The sequence below is a fragment of the Sander lucioperca genome, chromosome 15, assembly GCF_008315115.2.
Source record: "Sander lucioperca isolate FBNREF2018 chromosome 15, SLUC_FBN_1.2, whole genome shotgun sequence".
Classification (NCBI taxonomy): Eukaryota; Metazoa; Chordata; class Actinopteri; order Perciformes; family Percidae; genus Sander; species Sander lucioperca.
Genome location: NC_050187.1, coordinates 23,358,040 through 23,379,753, shown reverse-complemented (window position 1 = coordinate 23,379,753; position 21,714 = coordinate 23,358,040). Strand labels below are relative to the sequence as shown.

Genomic DNA, 21,714 nt, shown 5'->3' with positions numbered 1-21,714 from the left:
AAGACGTGTTTTATAACTCCAGAGCTTTCATGAGTTTATTAGATTTCTTTAGTATCAAAGTAAGTAATCTAGTAATAATTGTCTGTACATCCATGGGTACATTGCAAACATGAACTGCTTTTAGTTATTTCAGCATACTTTTAATGATGCCAATTTGCCAAAATGTTAACTAATAAAGGCAAAAAACGGTGCTAAGGTAACTCAAGGAATACACTCACTGCTAAGAATTATGGGAACTGTATTTTCCAAATGTTAGAGCATGATTATCTACCAAATAGAAGTAAGAAATAATAATAGGAGTGGCAAAATCCATTAATATTAACTTTTTTATGTTTGTTGCACAATAAATATTGTTTTGTTATGTTTAAGCATCTTTTAAATAACTGTAAAACATGTCCAGAAAAACCAATATCACACAAACGTTCCACGGAGACAATCATCAATCAGAACAGTACGTTTTATTTATTGTTTCCAGCTGCACTGTATGCTATATGTTCACCTTGTACAAGAAACAAATACAAATACTCACACTAAAAACCAAACAATCTGCTAGCAGCCGTCTCTTGCTAACGTCATGGGGCTAAAAGGGATGGATGTAGCTGCTGTTGTTCACAGAGGGCAGGATGCCTCCGAGAGCCACAGCTGGCTTTCATCAGAGCAGAAAAACAAAACGGAAGAAACTATAGAGGGTGGGGTGTTCACATAAAACTATGATTATAAGAACATTTAACAAGACAATACAAATCTAACAGGACTGAAAACCTTGAACATCAAAAAAAACTTACATTTGAGATATATATATATATATATATATATATAATACCACAATGGAGAAAGAGGTGGAGACATGAATAGCAATAAATCCAGTTTCCAGATTTGGACATATTTGAGGGTTCATTTTTTTCCTGAGTCAGTAAGATATTTACTGTTTGTTTTTCCTACGTCGCTAGCTGGTGCTGCAATGTACTGTAGGTCCTTTGAATGCAAACAGATTGTATTTGGGACACTGGTCATGGCAATAACCAAATATTGTAGGTACCTCAGTTCAGCAAAGTTGAAAAAGTTACAACAACAATATTTAATTGATGGGACACACTCAACGTACAATAGGCTAACTACAAATGGCAGTCAGTTTTTTTTCTCCTTTTTTTTTTGGTTTAAAAAGGGTGATTTTTGTACCTCATACGCCGAAAATATTCTTCCTGGAACTGGAAACCACCTCTACTGCCCCGCATCTCGTCTCTACATTCAAGGGCCACCAGCCACGACAATTAGAAAAGAGCAAAGATGGAGTCCAGATCTCTGATGGAGACGGCAGATGCTGTTTCTTGTCTGCTAAACATACTGTACGTGTAGCTGTAAATCCATTCATTTTTTTCCCCACACACACTGAAGAACAGAATAACAGATATTCACTTGCAACATAAACACATAATATAGGAAAAAAAACAAAGGAAAGTAGAAAAACAAAAACAAAATAAATGACATATTTGCGCTGAAATGAGTGAAACTGACGAGCAAGGAGGGTGAAGCGGAGGCTTGACGGATCGTTCATGAAGTCACTGTCCTTTCAAGCTCTTCCTTTAAACCAGGGAGGGTGGGTCAGATTTCCATCCTGCACATGGAAATGTCAACGTGTCCCAGAAGTCAGGAGGAATCTCCCCTAAAATATACTCAAAAATAAAGATAAAAACAAAAAATATCACTTTCATCAATGAAGAACAAAAACAGATATGTTGGGAGGAAACTTTTCAGATCTTCGGTGCATGAGTTTGACGGTCAGTCCCATCTCAGTGTGGCAGCTCGTGTGTGTAATAACATCCACTGTCCTCACTTGGGCGTAGTGGTTTCATACAAAAAGAAAATGTGTGAAACGTTGCCCGGCAGGCAGTCTGCTGGTAGGTTCAGATGGCTGAAGTCAAGCATACAGTTGGATGGTTGAGTTGGTAGTTTTTTTTTGTTTTTGTTTATGCCGGTTGTAGCCCCCTGCTCAGTTACAGCAGCAGTCCTACTGCTCAGTCATGTGCTCTCTCATGGGGTCGCCATGTTTGGAGGGTTGGTTGGGGGAGGTGGCCTGTGACGGATGGGTACCGGGGGGTAGGGTGTGGGTGATGGGCACTCCCCCAGGCACCAACCCCTCCATAGGTCCGGGAATCCCGCCGGGGGCGACGCCCACCACACCAGGAGGGAATCTGGAGAAGAACAGGAGATGATCAACAGGCATGATAAAGAGCAACGGAAAGTTGTTTAACTCAAAGTAACCATTTCTATTTTGCAAACTGGCAAAGGACAAATCCTGGAAAAAAAAAGTCTGCTGCTGCTTATTGGCTGATCATTCATCAATTACACTTTTTTTCCCTACAAAGCTGAATATTTGAATCTGTGTTGCTCCTGATCATTACTGTCTTAAGTGGGATTTATTAGTAACTGCTAATTAAGAAAAACCGAATCAACACATTCAATCTGAAAAATTGTGTAATTTAAATAAATTACAGATAATTATGTACTTTTGGGGATACAAATAAACATTAAAGAGAATCATAACATCTTAGATTAAGTGGAATCACTGAGCAGTATCATCTCTATGAAACAAAATATTTAGAAATTGTGCAAAGTTAAACTTGGCAAGCAACACAGCAGTATGGAGGCAATACATGAGAATGTTAGAGGTCCTAATTTGGTATGTGTGTGTGTGTGTGTGTGTGTGTGTGTGTGTGGGGACTTAAAAGGGTCATTCGTCCAAATTACAAAACATGATTTCTCACTTCTCACTTCTACTTATAGAGTTTAGGCTGACAGATAGTTTGGTTTTTATTTGCTCAGTTTTTACGATTTCTGCTGCTCAATACAATAGAGGTCAATTGAATTTGTGTCTGCTTTGTGGTATTGAGAAAATACATTAAAACAATTAATCAGGGACATCTCTTCCCAGAAATAGTGTACCCAGTAAGTGAGAACTTTTTTTCTTCATAATTTGGGTGAACTAATCCTTTATTATAGGGAGCTGAAAGGAAAAGTGTGTCAGGGGCTCTTATTTAAATAAAACAACTGATAATATCCCAGTTTTTTTTTTTAGGAGGGTTTTACAGAAGTTTAATCCCTTACTTTCTTTCTCGCAATGACCTAACTCCATGTCCTCTTCCTCTACTTTCACTGAAAAACTAACAACTGAAACCTTCCTGCTTTCTGTCTTTACCTGTCACTTCACTATCACATACTCCAAAAAAGAAATACAGTCATTGCATTATTTTGATTATACTTCTTACTTATTCTACTCTTGATTTTCCAGTTTGTCATATGCAGCTGTAAATGTATGTACATGTCCAACATGAGAGTGATCCTGGGTTTCTGTTTGAGGGTGGTGGTGGTGGAGGGGGGGGGGTTTGGGGAATTGATGCGATGCTGGGTAGAATGGGTACAGTTACAGGAGTTAAGAGTGTGAAGCAGAAAAAGGACTACAGATTTCAATGGGATTTTTTTTTTTTTTTTATTAATGACGTTATTCATTTGCCCTGGCCTGTGGGCCAGCAGTGGTAGTATTCATTTACCTGGTTGAGAATTAGGTATATAATTTGTCCTGCATTCCCCCCGTTGCTATGGCCTGTACCATGGTTTGGTTCACTCGGCTGTGTGAGAGAAGCAGTTCATTCTGGTTGAGACAATATAGAGACTGAGAAACGCAGAGCCTAAACTTAACAAGGGATTCATTCATTTGGGCCAACTTCTATGTATAAATACGCCACAAAGACTAGGACCCAGCCTAATATTCAGGAAAAGAAAGTCAGAATTGTGTCAAACATACATATAAACCTCTAGACAAGCCCTCCCCCTGTGTGTTAAGCCTCATCTACTGCAGGTGTTGATGTGACACAGGTGATCTCTGTGCGATGTGAGGAGCCTGCTGGGTTAATTCACATAAATCCCCCTCCTACCTGTAGGCGGCACCATTCATCTCAGGGTGAACTTGAGGCTGCTGCTGCTCCATCATTCCCCAGGGTGCCGTGGTAACAAAGAACTCTTTGTTGACGCAGTTCCGGAGGCTGTCAGGTATACGGCCTGTTACGGGGCAAGATTAAACATTGGTGAGCTGAGAAACCAAAATCTATGAGTGTGGGAATGCGTTCAAAGATGTCTCCGTACCAGTGATGGCTCTGCGTATTTCTGTGGCGGCAGCCTCTCTCATCTCCAGTGATGCCTGCTCGCTGTACCAGGCGGTGTGGGGTGTGCAGATCAAGTTGGGCGCGTCTTTCAGAGGACCTTGGGAAAAACTGTTCAACGGCAGATGAAAGATGGAGAAGCAAAACTGAGTGATTAAGAGATGTAAGAGGAAGAATTTATTCTAACAGATTTTCTTGATATCATTTGGAGCCATCTATTTCCTTCGCAATTCTTGTCATAAACACTAAAGTCTAAAGTTTACTCTGTGAATTGAATCATTGAATCAAAGGATAGGAAGGTGTGATCATTATCACCTGAAAGGCTCCGACTCGTGGACATCCAAGGCGGCTCCCCGTATCCTGCCTTCTTTCAGGGCCTGAGCCAAAGCTTTCTCATCCACCAGACCTCCCCGTGCCGAGTTGACCAGGAATGCACCTTGACGCATCTACACACACGCACACGCACATTTTATTATCTCTATAATATCTGTGTAGCTTTGAGATTGCACACCCAGAGGTGCTGTCATTGGCTCAATGCTGCGTGGGAGGACGTTTTCTTAAATCCCAACATGGTGGGAGACAAACACTTTTCATATAAAGAATGACAGTATAACAAAAGGCTTTTCAAAGAAAGGGGGCATTTAAATGACACTAATCCCTTCATCTTCACAGAAGCTTCACAAAAGCTCTTATTCACAGTATACAAGAAAGTAGCATATAAGTCATGATGCAGATGAACATGCATTGTATTTAATTGATTCTCTTTCGACAGCTAATAACACAATTAGTGAAAACATATTCAGGTTTAAAGCAGTTGTCCATGTTTCAAATAGTTATTAAACCATTGAATTAAACACAACCGGCAGTTCAATGTATGTCCTCCAGGTGGCAGTAGTGATCAAGAGAAGACTAAGAGGATAACTCAAGAGTGTTGTCTTTATCATGTTCGGAAGATTGATCCCCAAAGCGAAAAAAAACAAACAAAAAAACATTACATTTGGGGGTTAAAGTGCATGCTGTGGTTAGTTTAGTTGCTGATTTACAAAGGCTGCAAACTTGCATGCCTTGCATGCCTGGCAGCCCACTTGGCTGGTCAGTAGCATTCCTCGGACTGCATTGTTGGCAACTCACAATAGGTGTGGTGTGCTGCATAAACATATCGTGGACTTGGAAAATACAGTATACTGGATTACATTGAAGGGAAAATATATACATTTATACTATAACTATAGTCTAACTGCTGAGATAAGCGAATGTTTACTGGTATGTAATATAAGAATTTTAGATTACTGTGTTCGGTTTGGGTCCCAATGATGTATTGACATTTTTTACTAAAAGAACAAGACACAATTCATATTCTTGTCAACCTGAAAGTCAGTATGCTTGGCTCATTTTTGGTGAAAAACATTCACAAGAACACACTGACTCCTACACCCAACACACGCACACACACGTGCATGTTTGGGTCACGCTGACCTGAGAGTTATAAAACTGTGAGGTAGAACAGACTGATTACAGTGAATCTTCCCACCACATTACAAACACCATTACACAAAAACATGTCCCCACCATCCACCCCCATATGTTCATCCCTCTTATTCATAGAGATTCTCCAAACGCCTGGGTTTCTTTGTTTGAGCTTGTTCTCCAAGAGAATCTTAGCACTCATTAAAAGGTTGTTTAAACAGCCTATAATTGGAAGTCCAACAAAGGAGCGCTGGTAGCCAGGGAATGCTAGTGGCTGCGGCAAGTCAGCTGCCAGTACGCTGGGTTAAAGCTGTGCTACCAATCTCCGGGAATCATTAGCCTAGTGATGAGAATGTGCATCCGGCTTTGGAGGGTAATGAAAAAGAGCTTCTGCCGATCGAGGTTTATCAGTTTTTAATAAGTTGCAGGTTTGAATAGAGATAGGCCCCCTACCTGTTTGATGGTGAAGTCATTGATGAGGTGGTGGTTGTGTTCGTTCAGGTTGCAGTGTAGGGAAACGCAGTCGCTCTGGTAGAGCAGGTCCTGGAGCGTGTAGACTCGCTGAACGCCCAGCGAGCGCTCCAAGCCGTCCTGGAGGTAGGGGTCGTAGAAGATCACGTTGAAGCCGAACGCTTTGGCCCGTATCGCTACCGCCTGGCCTGAGCGACCTGATGGGGGACATGAGTTGGAAAGAAAGCACAGACTAAGAGACGATTCAGATTTTAGCAGCTTAGTTTTAACACTCAGTCTACGGACAGTGCATCCATCCCTTAACAGTAACGATTGCAAAAATGCATGTGTCTATGAGCGCTAACACTGAAAGGATTAATTAAATCTATTAGTTATTTGACAGAAAATGTGTTACAGCAAATGCGATTATTAATTAATTGTTGATATAAAAAAAGTCGCTAGTTCAAAACATTCATTATCAGATTATACTTCGGTTTATGACCATACACACAAAAAATAACTTTTTTGCTGTACTTTGTGTTTCATGCTAATTAGCAAAGGTTAGCATGCTAACCCACTACACCAACTTGGTTTTAACATAGTAAACATTAGCCTGTACCTGCTAAACATAATGTTAGCATTGCCATTGTGAGCTTGTTTGCATGCTGACATTAGTAATGAGCTCAAAACATCACAGTGCCTACGTCCAGCAGCTTTACTTGCCGTTTGACAGACTGAACTATGAAAATTATACTGAAGTAGTCAATAACAAAAATAATATTTGTTGCAGCCCATAATGAGTTCCAAACAATTAAGTAAACTGGGTTAAGCAAACTGACAACCTGGAAACACAGTAAAACTCAATAAAGGGATAATTAGCACCCCTAACTGACATCAGAAATGAAGCTACATTAAAGTAGGCCTACATTTCATTTCACATTGTGAAAAAGGCAGACATAAGATACATTTCAAAATGGCTGTCTCTGCTGGCCATAATAGTAGCCATATAGTTACTGGCTACATACAGTACAGTTGCTGTCAACCAAAAGAAACAATCCAAGGCTTAAAAGAAAGAAGGATCTCACCAAATCCGATGAGGCCAAGCGTCTCTCCTCTGATCCTGGCCGCCCCCGACGCCACCTCCCGGATCTGCTCCACGCTCTGGACCCGCGTGCCCTCCCGGAGAGCCTGGTACAGCCAGGTGTTTCGCCGGTACAGGTTGAGGATGTGACAGAGTGTTGAGTCGGCTGTCTCTTCTACAGCTGCTGAGGGAATATTACACACCGCGATGCCTGGAAAAGGTCAGAAGGGAGAAAAGATGAAGAAACAAAGCTCTAGAGATGACAATAACATAGATGCTTCAAATAACTAGTAAAATAATTGCTTCACAGATTTAATAGTTATAATAGCTGGTTATAATTACTGTAGCTGTTTTGAAGGGAGATTCATCTGTAGGCCTAGTTTTTTTTTTTTTTTTCACAAAAGAATTGGTAGGAAATAATTTTTCTTTACGGCCCTCTACAAAATAAAAACGCACTGAACTGGGAAGGATAAGAGGATAATTATAACTGCTAATTATGCCCATGAAAAGAACATTTCTCAAAAAAATCCATGTCAGAGTATTAAGATGTATTACCCCAAAAATCCTGCTCTCATACCAAACATATGCCGAAGGGGCCAAATGGGAATCGGAGAGAGTTTCATATCAGTTGGAGCATCTGCTCCGCATATGCAATCAACATTACATATTCTGTTTACAGTATGTAATAATTCCTGTTACATATGTTATTTATGTAAGTCAATACAGCAAGCAGAGTTTGGTTTGGCCCCCATCCAAAAGTGCACTTTCCTTATCCATAATGCATAATTGTTGTTGATTTTTTTTTTTTTGTTCTCATGCGGTAGTGAATGAATGAGCCTTATGGGGAGATATGACCCCGCCTTGTTCATTATTCTCAGCATATGATTACCGTCTGCTTCTGAACAACCTCACTTTTCATATCTATCTTCCTTCTCTTTTGCCTGCATCTGTCCCTCTGCATCTGCAGTCTTACCGAGATCGCCGGCAGCCTTGATGTCGATGTTGTCGTAGCCGCTGCCGATGCGGATGATGATGCGCAGTGCCTTGAACTTCTCCAAGTCCTCTCTGGTCAGGGTGATGGTGTGGTACATCATGGCCCCTACTGCCTCATTCAGCACCTGGGGGACATTAGAGAAGAGAAGGCATCATCATCGCGGTCTTATTACATCAGTATTCCGTTAACAATCCTTAGCGGCGTTACAGATGGAAGTAAACTGGAAATCTGCGTTTACATTATGACCACATATGTCATTATTGTTCTTAATCAATATCATCTCTACATTCAAAGTCAGATGTTTTTTCCGCAACATTATGTATGAGCAATTTGAATAAAAGTGCTTTTGTGTTTGCATCCATTCAGACTGTATGCAAACAAGGTTGAAGTGAATGCAGGCAGGACCATAAAGTAGAATGACAGCTGCTGAAGAACCCAGAAAGCATGAGTAAGTAGCTGCTGCAAGCCACGGCTGTTAAACAACTGGTTTAAATTCACAACCCTCTTGAATTAACCCAGCCAGATTAGCATAGCCATGATGATGATCATTTTATTGGAGCTATCTGTAGTGAAAGCTGGATGCAAAATTGAAGGTTAAAGCTCTCCTCATGCATTAATCTCATTACTTGAGCAAAGCAGGACCAGCAGCAGGCTTGGCTGGAGACGAACGATGCTGGAGAACTACACAGAATCAGAGCCGACTGTTAAGCAACAGGAATACAAGCTGAGAGCAAGTTTACATGAAGTGGAAAAAGTGAGCTAATGTGTTTTGTGTTGTGTTTATTAGTTAAAGAACTCTTCTGCAGTTTGAGCTGGCATGCCACAGTGTATGTGCATATTTACAATGTTTTGTACAGGGCTATACGTAGGCGAGGGATCGTGAATATTCCAAAGCACTTGACAACACACTACACATTATTCTACACCAGTGTAATGGAATATTTACAAAGCTTTAAAGAAACTTGAGCATTTGAGATTTATTTGTGGTTTAAGAGGGAGTTGTGTAGCGTGAATATGTAAAAATAACTATAAACTATTAAATGGTGGGCTTTATAGGTGTTCGTAGGCATATTCTTGAGCTTTGGAGTGCAGCAGTTTCCCCCTGCTTTCAGTCATCGCCTGCTTGCTCTAGCTTTGTACTTGGTGTAAAAAGTTCTATCATTCTTGTCATCTAACTCTTGGTAAAAAAGCTAATTTTCCAAAACATCAAACTATTCCATAAAGATTATGCCCAAAATGCTGCAACAAAGACTAACTAATTCAATACATTATTTGATAATCTTTGTTGAAAACATAAACACAATGTTTCACATTCACACTCCTGTTCTCCTTCCTCTGTGTATGGTTCTCAAAAGTCTTAGCGATTAAAGCATTGGATGTTCAGACACTTGAGGAAAACAATGCAGACATGAAAGTCCAGAACCATCATTTTATATATTAATTTTTTTATTTTTATTATGCCTACATCTTAGAATATTCAAAACACAGAGCACAGTTAAGGCACATACAACATAACTGCAACGTCTCTGCTTCACTTACAGCTAAGGACCGTTGTTGAATGTCATGCCCCTCCTCTCTCTCTCCCAACTTTTCCTGTCTATTCACTACACTTTCAACTATTAAAAAAAGCCCAAAGAAAACTGCCATTCATGTATGACAAAGTACTGATATTCTCCATTTTTCTTCTTAAAACGTTCTTTTTGTCCTGGTGTCGTGTTTTCTGCACGAGCGAGACACATATAATTTTCTCAATTACATCCTAAACTGTGCTGTGCTTGAGGTTTTCAGTGAAATTTTAGTTTGCACTTGAACAGCAGTGCTTCATAAAAACAGCTGTTACGAATACAGCGATTTGAAAGACAAACCACTTTTCATTTTTCAACCAAGTCTTTAGTGTCTTTCCATGGACAGTAGTGTATTAGTTAATTAGTTAACATACCTACAAGTGCTTTTTAATAATTTTCTTTAAAATTGTACTCAGCATGGGCCACAACACTTTTACAGGTCACCACTGGCACAAGAACACAAGTGTGACAGTGTACATGGATTCTTTGAGTGACAGATTCCTTAATCGCTGCATCTGCTCACTTCCAGGCAGTGAATGCAAAAAAGACAGCAGTGTGCTTCGGTTTGCTTGCTTGGTGTGTGAGTCTGTTTAAATACTTGTGTGTGTGAACAGTTCTTCACTACTGAAACTTGCAGTGAGGTTCTTGGCAAGTGTGTGTGTGTGCATGTGTGTAGTGCCCCATCTGTACCCTCTGCTGTGCAGTTATAGTTGTGGGAACGCTGCCAACATCTATTCTCCCAGATGGGTCCTCAGTATGTGTAATGTATTCACTATGAGAGCATCTTGCTGGACAGAGATTGCTTGTGTGTGTGTGTGTGTGTGTGTGTGTGTGTGTGTTTATATGTGTATGTGAACTAAAAGACTAAAGTAATATGAAGAAAAATCAATTATTTATTTTGCATTTCTTCCTTTTAAACTCTAAATTCACATAATTCGGTAGGCATAAAAGTATAACTGACTGCCTTTTAATTGTAGATTAAAAACATTGACAGTTTTGAGAATTTAGTGCAAGGTAGCATCATTCACTGAAATGAATATAACCATGACGTGGAACCCTTCCTATTCTCTTTTTGAGTGTAAAGACACAAATCCTCCAGCTTGGATTGTAAAATTGCTACTGACTGGCTCCAGTGTATAGGCAGTAAAATAAGACAAATGTTTCACCCACTCTGACTCAGAACAATTATACTGCATTTCTATGACCAGCCTCCTTTTTATTTAACAAAGCAGCACTTCAGCACCCAGTGGGATTAGAGTCAGTGATGAAACCATTATAGTTTCACTGGGAGAGTGGAACAAGTCAGTGGGCTGAAATATTATTAAAACATTACAGAGAAGGAGATGTAGAAGAAAGAAAGAGATGATTCTTCAGCACTCAACTAAAGACAAATTACTCAACAATCACATTCAAAGTGTATATTATGTCCATATCACAGTGTGTGTGTGTGTGTGTGTGTGTGTGTGTGTTCCTGCAAATACTGCCACTACTACTACTACTACTACTACTACTATTACTACTGTTACAGCAAGCAACACAGACTCATTGTGTTGCTACAGAGTACAACATTATGTGGTCTAACCCAGGGGTCTTTAACGTTTTTTAAGGACCCCTTAACTGAAAGAGAGACGGAGCAGGGACCCCCTACTGCATATATTGTATAAAATTAAGTTGCTTATTAAACTGGGCCTACAATAACATGTAGGGCAGCCTAAAGCCTTTATACATACTTTATTAGTACATAGAATACTAAGCTATTAAAATAATAATTGTCGGCATGATTTTATAAATCATGTTTTAATGTTACACATACATGTGGCACATTGAATCCTTAGGATATACTGTATCTGTGGATGGCTATCTTACCTCTAGGCCAGTAAGCCTATCATCAGTGGGGATTTATATTTGCTAATAATGTGTTGGATTCATTTTAATTTTTGAAAAAACTTTCAAAAATTAACAATAATTTGGAGGCCCCCCTGCAGTGACTCTGAGGACCCCCTACGGGTCCCGGACCCCCTATTGAAGATCTCTGGTCTAACCTATTCCAAACATGTACTGTATATTAAACTTACAAACAATGCCTCAATTCCTGTTTGCACATATCCGATGTCTGTCACATGCAAAGCAATCACAAATTTAATGCAAGTTGTAATGTAAATGTCTGCATAAGCTATATATATATATATATATATATATATATATAAATTATGTGGAAGAAAAGTCAACTCTTAAGAAGAAAGAAGAAGAAAAGAATGTGGCAATTAATTTAAACTGAAAATTTGACTTTTCTTAAAGTGTTAGTGTTTTTTGTTTTATTATTCTGTGTCTCTGTGTTTTAATCACATTTATACTTTTGATTTGATAAAATGTTAGTGTTGCTTTTATTTCTCATTTCAGTCTATGCATTTTATTAATTTTATGTATTAAAACTACAATATCAAAACGGAAATGACAACACTATATGACTGTAGGAATCTTGATATGATGATATGACATGATATGATTATCAAATAAATCCCCCAATACCTGAAGTTGCTTGTTACTGCTACACTACCTGACACATCATTGTTTTAATTCTGCTTATTCCCTCCCTTTTTATTTTTTTCCTGGCTGAGTATTGAGGCAGATTAGAAACATATCCACTCTAGACTTGACATCTACATGCTACAGAGTGTTTAAAGCAACAACAAAAAGTTAATTGAGAGCAAATCAACTAGAATTGATTAAAGTTAATTACATACATAAACAAAGGCTGCTAAAATGAGCTTATAAATAAGGAACCTTCATGGAAAACACTTAAGAATTTGGACAAGGCTTTAAAGAGCTATCCCAGGACGGCGGTTCGTTTTACAAGGGGTTATTTAAAAGTTCAGTGCTACAGGTTTGTTTTAGTGCAGGTAACCGTTTAACTAATGTAAAGATATAAAAAGAATTTGGTGATGAGGAAATCCTGACTTGAAGACTTGTAGCTGCTGCATTTTCCAAAAAATTACAGAGGGAAAGATTATACCTTTTCATGTATCTCCTGTGTGGACTGGGCATCACAGAAAGCCACAGTGGCCAGATCTTTAAGGATGGGCATCTCCACGGTGCAGTCGCGCCCATCCAGCAGCGCCACCAGGGGGCGTGGGTGCATAGGCCCATTCATAATCTGCGGCCGAATACCTGCAGAGAGACAGAGAGTGAAGAGAGGGAGTTAATTATTTATGTGTGGCACACACAGTCAAGTGAGCTGCAGAAGAAGCAGTAAAATGTAGGAAATGCATCCCGCAGCAGGAAGTCTTTACACAGGCTGGGACTGTGAGGTTTGCACACACACACACACACACACACACACACACACACACACACCAGTGTGTTTGTTCTCTACTTTAAACCACTATCATCGTCTCCCTTACCTGGCAACGCTGGTCGATATAACACACATACACACATTCTCTCACACACATACAACGCTGTTAATATGAATATCCTCTCTCGCTGTTATCCACACTGTTACCAGGCAACAGGTCCTTTCACCCCATGAGGTCATCACCTCCATTATCCTATCACCGTATAGAAGCCGGCAGGCCTTCAGTATGTGCGTCTCTGCACCTTCTGTACAGTTTACATCCACTACACACTTGTTCCGACACTGAAGAAAATCACCAGGTATTCAATAATTAAATTCAAACTTGTGGTCGTCTCCAGGTTTGACCTCTCAGAGTGAGTTTTTTGGCTTTCTATCTTTTTCCTTGCCTTGCTGTGGAGTTATGATACGGTTGCCCTTCAGGGAGAAAAGTGGCAAAAAATCACAGGAAACTAGAAATGTGCCAGTATTGATGAATTATGTGTGTCTTACTTGACTGATTGACTGACGGATTGAGTTGACAGATTGAGTTGACTCTGGCAGAATGTGCCAATTAACTTACACTACCTAAAGTATTCTTTAGGTGATAATGTAAAATTGAGGAGAAAATGTGACAGTGTGTGGACCCAAATTCCACTAAAAAGAGGGAAAAGAAAAAAGAGAAAAGGGGGGGGTCCACACACCACCACTCTCTGGCTCCCTGCTGCCTGTTGTCATGGTGATTAGAGGATTTGGGCAGGATTATGAAATATTTTATTTAGTGACATCTGCGCTGCTGGAGAGGACATCCAAGCCTGCTCGCTCTATGTCTCTCTAACTCCTCCAGTTCTGGGAAGCAAGGACAGTGTTAGTGACCTACACGACTACAACATGCTAACATATGTTTACTTTACTTTAAACAGATCAGATGTGTATAATAGAAAACAAAATAATAAATAATAATAAAACAAAGGGTGCATGTAAATGTAGCAGTGTTTCAGTTAACTGTGCTTTAATTCTGCACCAGTAGGCTCGTGTTCTGTTCTGCACAGATAATCGAAAAGGTTGCATTGATTACTGTTCCAAATTTTAAGAAGATGGCCCTCTAAAATTGTATTTTCTGGTATTGGTCTACAATTTAAAGGCCCTAAAAATCCATTTTCTCAATCAGCTTGTTACTATGAGTTACGGGATCCTACGTGAACGCAAACATTTCTGCCAAAGTTAGAATAGTTTGGGCTATTTCACAAGAGGTTTCTGTATTTGTGTGTGTTTTTCTGTGCAAGTCTCACTGGTTTGAAATGGGCTCAGTTGTGAAAAAGAGTAAACATTTGAATCTAAATTTCATGCCAGTTGTTGTTTTATGTTGCCAGGCCACTGTCAACAAAATCTGATCACACCACACCCACACAGTCCTGATGAAGCAGATTAGCGGAGATTTTGAGTGCTTAATAAATAATAACCAACAACGTTATTTTTCAAAACTTTGACTTTAACTTATTAACTTGCTTATTTAGTCATGAATACTTGATTTTATAGAGAAATACTTACATTTCAAATCAAGCTTTCAGGGGCTTAAAGCTAAGAGAAAGTCTTAAAATAATATCCAACCAGGCTATCTTTAACATTAACATTCAGTATAGCAAATAGTGTCCCGCATTTCATCAGTTATTTATTAAAATATTTTTCCCAGTCGATATCACGTAGACCGCAGATTAACAGACTAGTCTATGCGGTAAAGTGTCCATTTTAAAAAAGATTCTGGATGCAACGTTATACAAACTGTAGATTCACATTGTACCTTTGAACAAGCTATAAACAGTACACCTCTGTGGTGCCACATCACCTTTACACACATGCAAACACACACACACACACACACACACACACACCATTATGAATAACAGACCACCCGAGCTAGACCTATCAGAGAGAAATGGAAACGGGATTCATTTTAAAAAAGAGCTTAGAAATGTGTCATTAATATCACAGCTTTGACAAACCTACATTCAACGTGCGTTTTCTTTCAGGGTTTATTCCTCTAATAGGGAAAAGGGAGTTTTTCCTCGCCACTGTAGCACTAAATGCTTGCTCTTGGGGGAATTACTGGAATTGGGTCTTTCTATATTATAGTGTGGTCTAGACCTACTCTATCTGTTAAGTGTCTTGAGATAACTCTTGTTATGATTTGATACTATAAATAAAATTGAACTGAAATTGAATTAATAACTGGTGGTCTCTGTTTCTATTAAACCACAGAGGAAGGTGAACCACATTCAGACATCTCAGATGCGAGAAATTGAGGTGTGCAGCAAAAAGTCTCTACAAACAGAGATGACATGTAGAGGAAGAGTACACGGTACACCCCTTAAAGATGAAGAAGGAAAGGAGGGGAGTGTTGAGAAACAGTTTGAGAAAGGAAGGAGGACAGTGATGGCGGGAAAAAAAATCAAGTGTATCATAGATCTCTTAAACTTAACATCTCAAGTGGGTTGATACTTGCAGGATAAATTGTATTTGTAAATTTGTGGATGGGCCTTTAAAGGAGTATTCCACCAATTTTACACATGAAGTTCAGTTTGCTTGTCACAAGAGCTAACTTTTTTTTTAACAAAAAGCCTGCAAACTGGATGTGTGGGTATTTAGGGGGGCAATGTGGGCCTAATAAAAAAAAGCTATTGAATTGCATTATAGGAAATGTAGTATACTGTACAGTGTTTTGGAGCTTCACCCATTCTAAACACTTAAAGTCAGGATATCTTTACCTCTGTTGTTTCATTTTTGATTATTCTATTTTATATCATTCTCTTGTAAGTTTCCCAACTTTATGCAATACTTCCTCCATCCTCCTTTGAGCAGTTTAAACAAGCAGATCAATTATTATCAGTTTAATCACCCCTGGAAACTTATTTTAATGAAATAATGTTCTGTTAGTTATTACTGACCTTTTCCTTTTTTATTATTGCTTTGCTTTTATGTTTTGCTTACTTTGTGTTGCTTTTATGAGTTGAAGGTTTTATAACTGCTTTGTGAGCCACTTTATAAAATGCTGTAGAGATAAAGAGATTGTGTTTTATTATATTTCATTATATTATAGCCCTTAACAATATTATTATTGTGCAGCGCTCCTAATAAAAGCAGTGCTTCTTAAAAGCCTACATAGCATATCAAAAGAGAAGAATGGTGAGAAAAGAAGAAAGGTGCATAAAAAAGAAAAGGTTAAATGAAATATGTGGAAGTAGTGACATCCATCTTTCTAGTATAAGCTGAAAGCTTGCATTATTCTCACCGGAGGGACTCATGGTGTGTGTGAGGGGGGCTAAGCAAGAAAATACTTCTATCATCTAACAGTCACACACAAGGACGTACGCAGCTCAAACATGTGCACACATGAAAACACGGAAACGCACACACTCTGAGATGAAAGGACAGAAAAGCAGCGAACACAGGCTCACTTGCTTATATTTTATACACACGTAAAGGAGACGCCGCTGGTGGAAAAAATGCAGCTTCATATATAGGTCAAACTCCTGTTTATTATTATGTCCTAGTGGCTAATAGCCTTTCTCCAGCCTAATAAGGCAGAACGTGGCACCGCATTTAACACATGATGAATCTGCGGATAATTAACGCCTAACAAGGCTGTTAATGAGTGTCTTAATGACTCAGATACCTGGCCAGCGATTTGAAGGATCTCTTTAGTTTGGACCGAAAGAACTGAGTCTTCCCTCAGTCACTCAGCCAAAAAGAAAAACTGAAAATGACAGTATGTTTATCATACATGAGGACAGGTTTGAACAATAATAAATCCACACTCATAATGTGTATTCACAAACAAATAAGCACACATTCTGTGCGAAAGCTCTGTAATGGCCTCTTATCACCATGGCTCCAGGGATTGTCTGTCACATCAAAGTTAATGAGTTTGGGGCTTTAGACTCTAGTCTCATGCCGTCAGAAGTACACTAAACTGCATTTCCTCCTGCTAGTGCAGGTCGAGCAGAATTCATCATCATTTGAAGTTCTTAAACCAATCAGTGACAGGCTTTAACTGCAAAAACAGCGTCAGAGGGAAATGTTATTTAGAAAAAAGGCTGAGTTGTCGACATATGGGATGCCATTCTCAAACAGGTACAGTGCTCAGCATAAATGAGTACACCCATGCTAAATTTGACTAAAAAGAGGAATAAAAAAATTGATCTAAATGCCTTAATTAAAAAAATGAGGAAAAATCCAACCTTTAAGGACACCAATTTTCTTTGTGAATGAATAATGTATCGTGAATAAATACATGTTCTTCCTTAAAATGCAGGGGGCATAAGTGAGTACCCCCTCTGTTAAATTCCCATAGAGGCAGGCAGATTTTTATTTTTAAAGGCCAGTTATTTCATGGATCCAGGATACTATGCATCCTGATAGTTTCCTTGGCCTTTGGAATTAAAATAGCCCCACATCATCACATACCCTTCACCATACCTAGAGATTGGCATGGTTTTATTTCAGTTAGCCTAATAGCTAACTGAGATAAGATCCATATCAATGCAAATCAAACCAGCTATTAGGCTAACCGACATAAAAACATGCCCATCTCTAGGTATGGTGAAGGGTATGTGATGATGTGGGTCTATTTTAATTCCAAAGGCCAAGGGAACTTTATCAGGATGCATAGTATCCTGGATCCATGAAATAACTGGCCTTTAAAAATAAAACTCTGCCTGCCTCTATGGGAATTTAACATAGGGGTATACTCACTTATGCTCCCTGTATTTTAAGGAAGAACATTTATTTATTTACGATACATTATTCATTCACAAAGAAAATTGGTGTCCTTAAAGGTTGGATTTTTCCTCATTTTTTTAATTAAGGCATTAAGTTCAATTTCCAAAAGATGATTTTTTTATTCCTCTTTTTAGTCAAATTTAGCATGGGTGTACTCATTTATGCTGTGCACTGTACACCTTGTGCTGCAATTTCAAATAATCCACAGAGTTTACATTTCTAAAGTGAAATTTTCTAAAATGTATACATACGTTTGCTAATACCTCACTGATTCAAATATACTGACTGTGCCGCAGCTTAGAGAGCTTTTCAGAGGATGTATTTCCAACACTTTCAAGATGCACATTTGACAGCAACTAAACAGAATGTTCTGTCTTTGCCACTATTCTAGTTAGAGAAGCAGTATTACCAATAATCACCCTAGGGTGGCTCTTAACACCCCCACTGATCACAAGGCAGCTGGTCTAATGGCAGCACTTGAAGGCCAGAGGTCCAGCTACTAAAGAATCAAAAAAACTGATCGCATCTGGCTCTTTTTATTTACTTCACTTTACTCTTGTCTTGCCACTTTCTCTCTGTTTATATTCATCTCTCTCCCTCTATCACTCTTTCTCCCTCCAGCAGCTTGCCAGCCGCCCCACCCAGCAGCCAGAATTCTCCTTGACCAAACACAGAGTCCCACCCAACACACAAAACACCAGTCTCACTTTTAAGAGGGGTAAAAATGCACCACAGAGCCATTTATCAATTGCATATTTGCTGTTACGTAACTCCTGTGAGCTGGGCAAACCAACATGACTAAAGATGGTTTACATTAGGCGCTAGGATATTTTGGCTGGTAGTTATTCACATAAAAATGCAAATTGCTTGTGTCAATTTCCTGTTATTGTACCCAAAGTATTTATCATAGCACAACAGCCAGCATGGTCTGTAAGCCAGCAAGTAATAAAGAAACACAGCCAATAGCTTCGCTAACTAAATCTAAACCGTGTTCAGTGTGACAGCAGATAGTCTTGTCCAGTGGAGGTCATGTCTTGTTACATCCCTCAAGGGAAGTTTGAATGGACTAAGACTGATATCATCCTTTAGCCAATGCTAATCACAAACTGGATGATTCTCCAGGAAGTATGAAAACATTTGGCAGAGCAGGCAAGAGCGTACTTCAAACCACAAATGGATTACAGATGTTCCAAACTAAAAAGCCTTTTTGGATTCTGACAACAGAAATAGAAGTCATCTTTTTAAATGTTAGAGAGAGCAAAAAAAAGCAGAACTCATAGAAATATGTCTCTCCTTAGTGAATAGGATCTGGTTTCTAATTCTCTCGTTTGGAAGGGGTGATCTTGGAAAAGCAGCTCAGAAAGCTTCACTGCCAGACGCTGTGAGTCAAGAGTTTTCAGAGGGAGAAGGATAATTTCCTGAATCGAGCACAAACAATCAATGAAAGAAAACAAACCCCAACTTAAACCTGTGTTTTTCCCCTAGGGTTTGGAAACCAATCTTTAAATTGCACTTCAGTTTTACACATCACACTACATCAGTTATCTCCATTTCTAAAGCTCTATTTTCTGACAGATTGTGTTCTCTGGTTTTGTGGTTTCATGGGTCTCTAACATGCCTCAGCTGGTTTACAAAGACGATTTCATTTAGACACTCCCTACAGATTTACTTGTGGCTTGTTTGTGAGGTTGTCCTACACTTTGAAAGGTAAATTGTCCACTTTGGGTACTGCAGTCGTATTAACTTACCTGCAATGTTGTGATTTCCTGAATAATTACTGTGTACTCTGCCATCTCGAATCTCTGTTAAAAGCCTTCTAAGAAGTTTAGTATCCTCCCCTTAGAGACTGTTTTATAACCTGATGTCTTTTTTAACTGACTCTATATTACAGGTGACTTCTTCCAGGAAACCAGCTCCTTCTTTTCACTCTCCTCCTGCCTCTTTCTCGCTCTATTTCCCATTTCCCCTGTAGTTGTGTGTGCAAGGTGATGAAATGCCTCAAACTGGTGTGATACATGCCGCGGATGCTCCCACACCGGTCCCCGCATCAATGGAACAATAAAACTGCAAAAACAAAAGGAAGTGAGGAAGATTTTCCATGGCACAATGATGTCAGGGCCACAGCAGCGGTCGCTGAGTTCACAGCAAGCTTTCAGAGAAAACTACTCTGCAGTTGAGGCAGCGCCAACACGGGCTCAACAGGCTTAGGACCAACAGCTGGTTCTGGTTACCTAGCAACTCCCAAGCTGGGGGCCTCAGTGATGGGATAGTCAGAGAGTTAGAGGAGGAGGGGGTCCAAGCGGATAACCCAGCAGGCTGTCTTTGTGGCAAGTGCAGCAGTGAGACAGGAAAAGCTCGATATTATGATGTAAAATATTGCCCCCAAAAGGCAACGTGCCACAGGCCACCCAACCTGGCAACCCAAACATGGAGCATGAGGTTTGCAGAAGTTGCACAATCGGTGTTTCTTGTGGCATTTTCCAGGGAGACATCAGGAACACAAACATGTTCACAGTGGTACTGCGCACACACAGCGGCACACAGAGTTTGGCTGCAATTAGCTTCACACACACCCACAGATGATAACCATTAATGATCAGTGGTTTTCTGGGATGTCACAAATTTTGTTGAATAAAATGTTTAAGGGCATTCACAGCTCTCAATGCCAATGCTCTCGTATACTTCTGTTCTCATAGTGCTGGTTGTGTATGTGCACCGGCATGCTACTTACAATATAAAAACAGCAATGCTACACTCTATAACCGCGCATACAAGAAACCGGCGCCTGTATTCTTGGGAGTGTCTAATTTCTTGAGTGTGTTTACCATAGAAAAAGAATGGAGGTGTAATCTTTTTTTTGGCAGACTTGCCTCCTCCAGGCCCCCACCCGACCCTATCAGCACCCGGCTACACCGCCGCAACCCCAGCCTGTTTCTTGTTCCACTATGTGGACACACAAAGACCTTGTTTGTCCTCCCTCTGCCTGCCCTCCTCCAAACTTATCACCACCCAAACGCCCAGCCAAGAGGGGCGAGGGAGGGGAGAGATAAAAAGATGAGAGAGAAGGGCAGGGTGAAATTACATGTAAAAGTGCAAGAGAGCTGAGGAAGAAAGGGGAAACATACGCTGACATAAAGATATCACAGGTGGTGTCAGCGGTAAATACAACACAATGTGAGAAAGGAGAGCATCCATCCATCACCGTCTCCTCTTTAAATGTTGTCTTTTGTGCCTCGCTAGCAAGGCCTGAAAACAACCGGGGTCCTGAGACAAAAGCAGCTGTCAGTGCTGATGAACAGCGGACAGTGCACTCAAGCTTTACTGACACACACACACACACACACAATAAACTTTGAATAATCTCTGTTACCTACCCACAGGCAAACACTGACCACCAACCAAGGAGGAGACGACATCAAGAAGTATGAAACAAATTCAAATATTCATCTGCAGAATCTAAAAATTCCATACATTTTCCTGTGAAAATTTAACGATATTTTTAGCAAGATTGTTTGTCCTAATGCACCTAAAAGTTATGCTGACAACACTGATAATTATTAGTAAACAGTGAACAAGGTATTTTTGCAATGCTGACAACGCTGAGAAAATTGGGAATTATTATTGTGAGACCCAGAAGTCAGTCTATGATTAAAATAGTGTTTTGTATTTTTAATGCAATTTTTCAGCTGGATATTAGTGATTCTTTTAACATTATTTTCATTTGTATTTAAGCATCAAAGTGAACACTAATAAATCCACATTTAAAAAAAACACACTTTATATCCACAGTACACGCCTGAATACACACTCCGGACCAACTATTAACACTATGTGCCCATTCTTCTGAAACCTTTGACCCTTCAAATGACAGCCCATCTAATCTCACCTCC

General features: G+C 39.6%; 1 protein-coding gene across 6 annotated transcripts in view; it reads right to left on the bottom strand.

Annotated features, from left to right (window-relative positions):
* Window positions 1–438: 438 nt before the first annotated feature.
* ctbp2a (C-terminal binding protein 2a) overlaps window positions 439–21,714 on the bottom strand; it is a 68,339-nt gene continuing 47,063 nt past the window's right edge. For 3 of the 6 annotated variants that reach the window (XM_035992060.1, XM_031307566.2, XM_035992061.1), the window contains exons 2-9: window positions 12,728–12,882; window positions 8,129–8,273; window positions 7,160–7,366; window positions 6,078–6,292; window positions 4,473–4,603; window positions 4,141–4,268; window positions 3,933–4,056; window positions 439–2,192 (exon numbers count right to left, since the gene is read on the bottom strand). In XM_035992060.1, the coding sequence (XP_035847953.1) occupies window positions 2,009–2,192; window positions 3,933–4,056; window positions 4,141–4,268; window positions 4,473–4,603; window positions 6,078–6,292; window positions 7,160–7,366; window positions 8,129–8,273; window positions 12,728–12,882 (1,289 nt within the window). In that variant the 3' untranslated portion in view covers window positions 439–2,008. Of the gene's footprint in view, window positions 2,193–3,548; window positions 3,627–3,932; window positions 4,057–4,140; window positions 4,269–4,472; window positions 4,604–6,077; window positions 6,293–7,159; window positions 7,367–8,128; window positions 8,274–12,727; window positions 12,883–21,714 lie in introns of all 6 variants that reach the window. The other 3 variants (XM_031307583.2, XM_031307590.2, XM_031307573.2) reach the window with 2 other exon arrangements.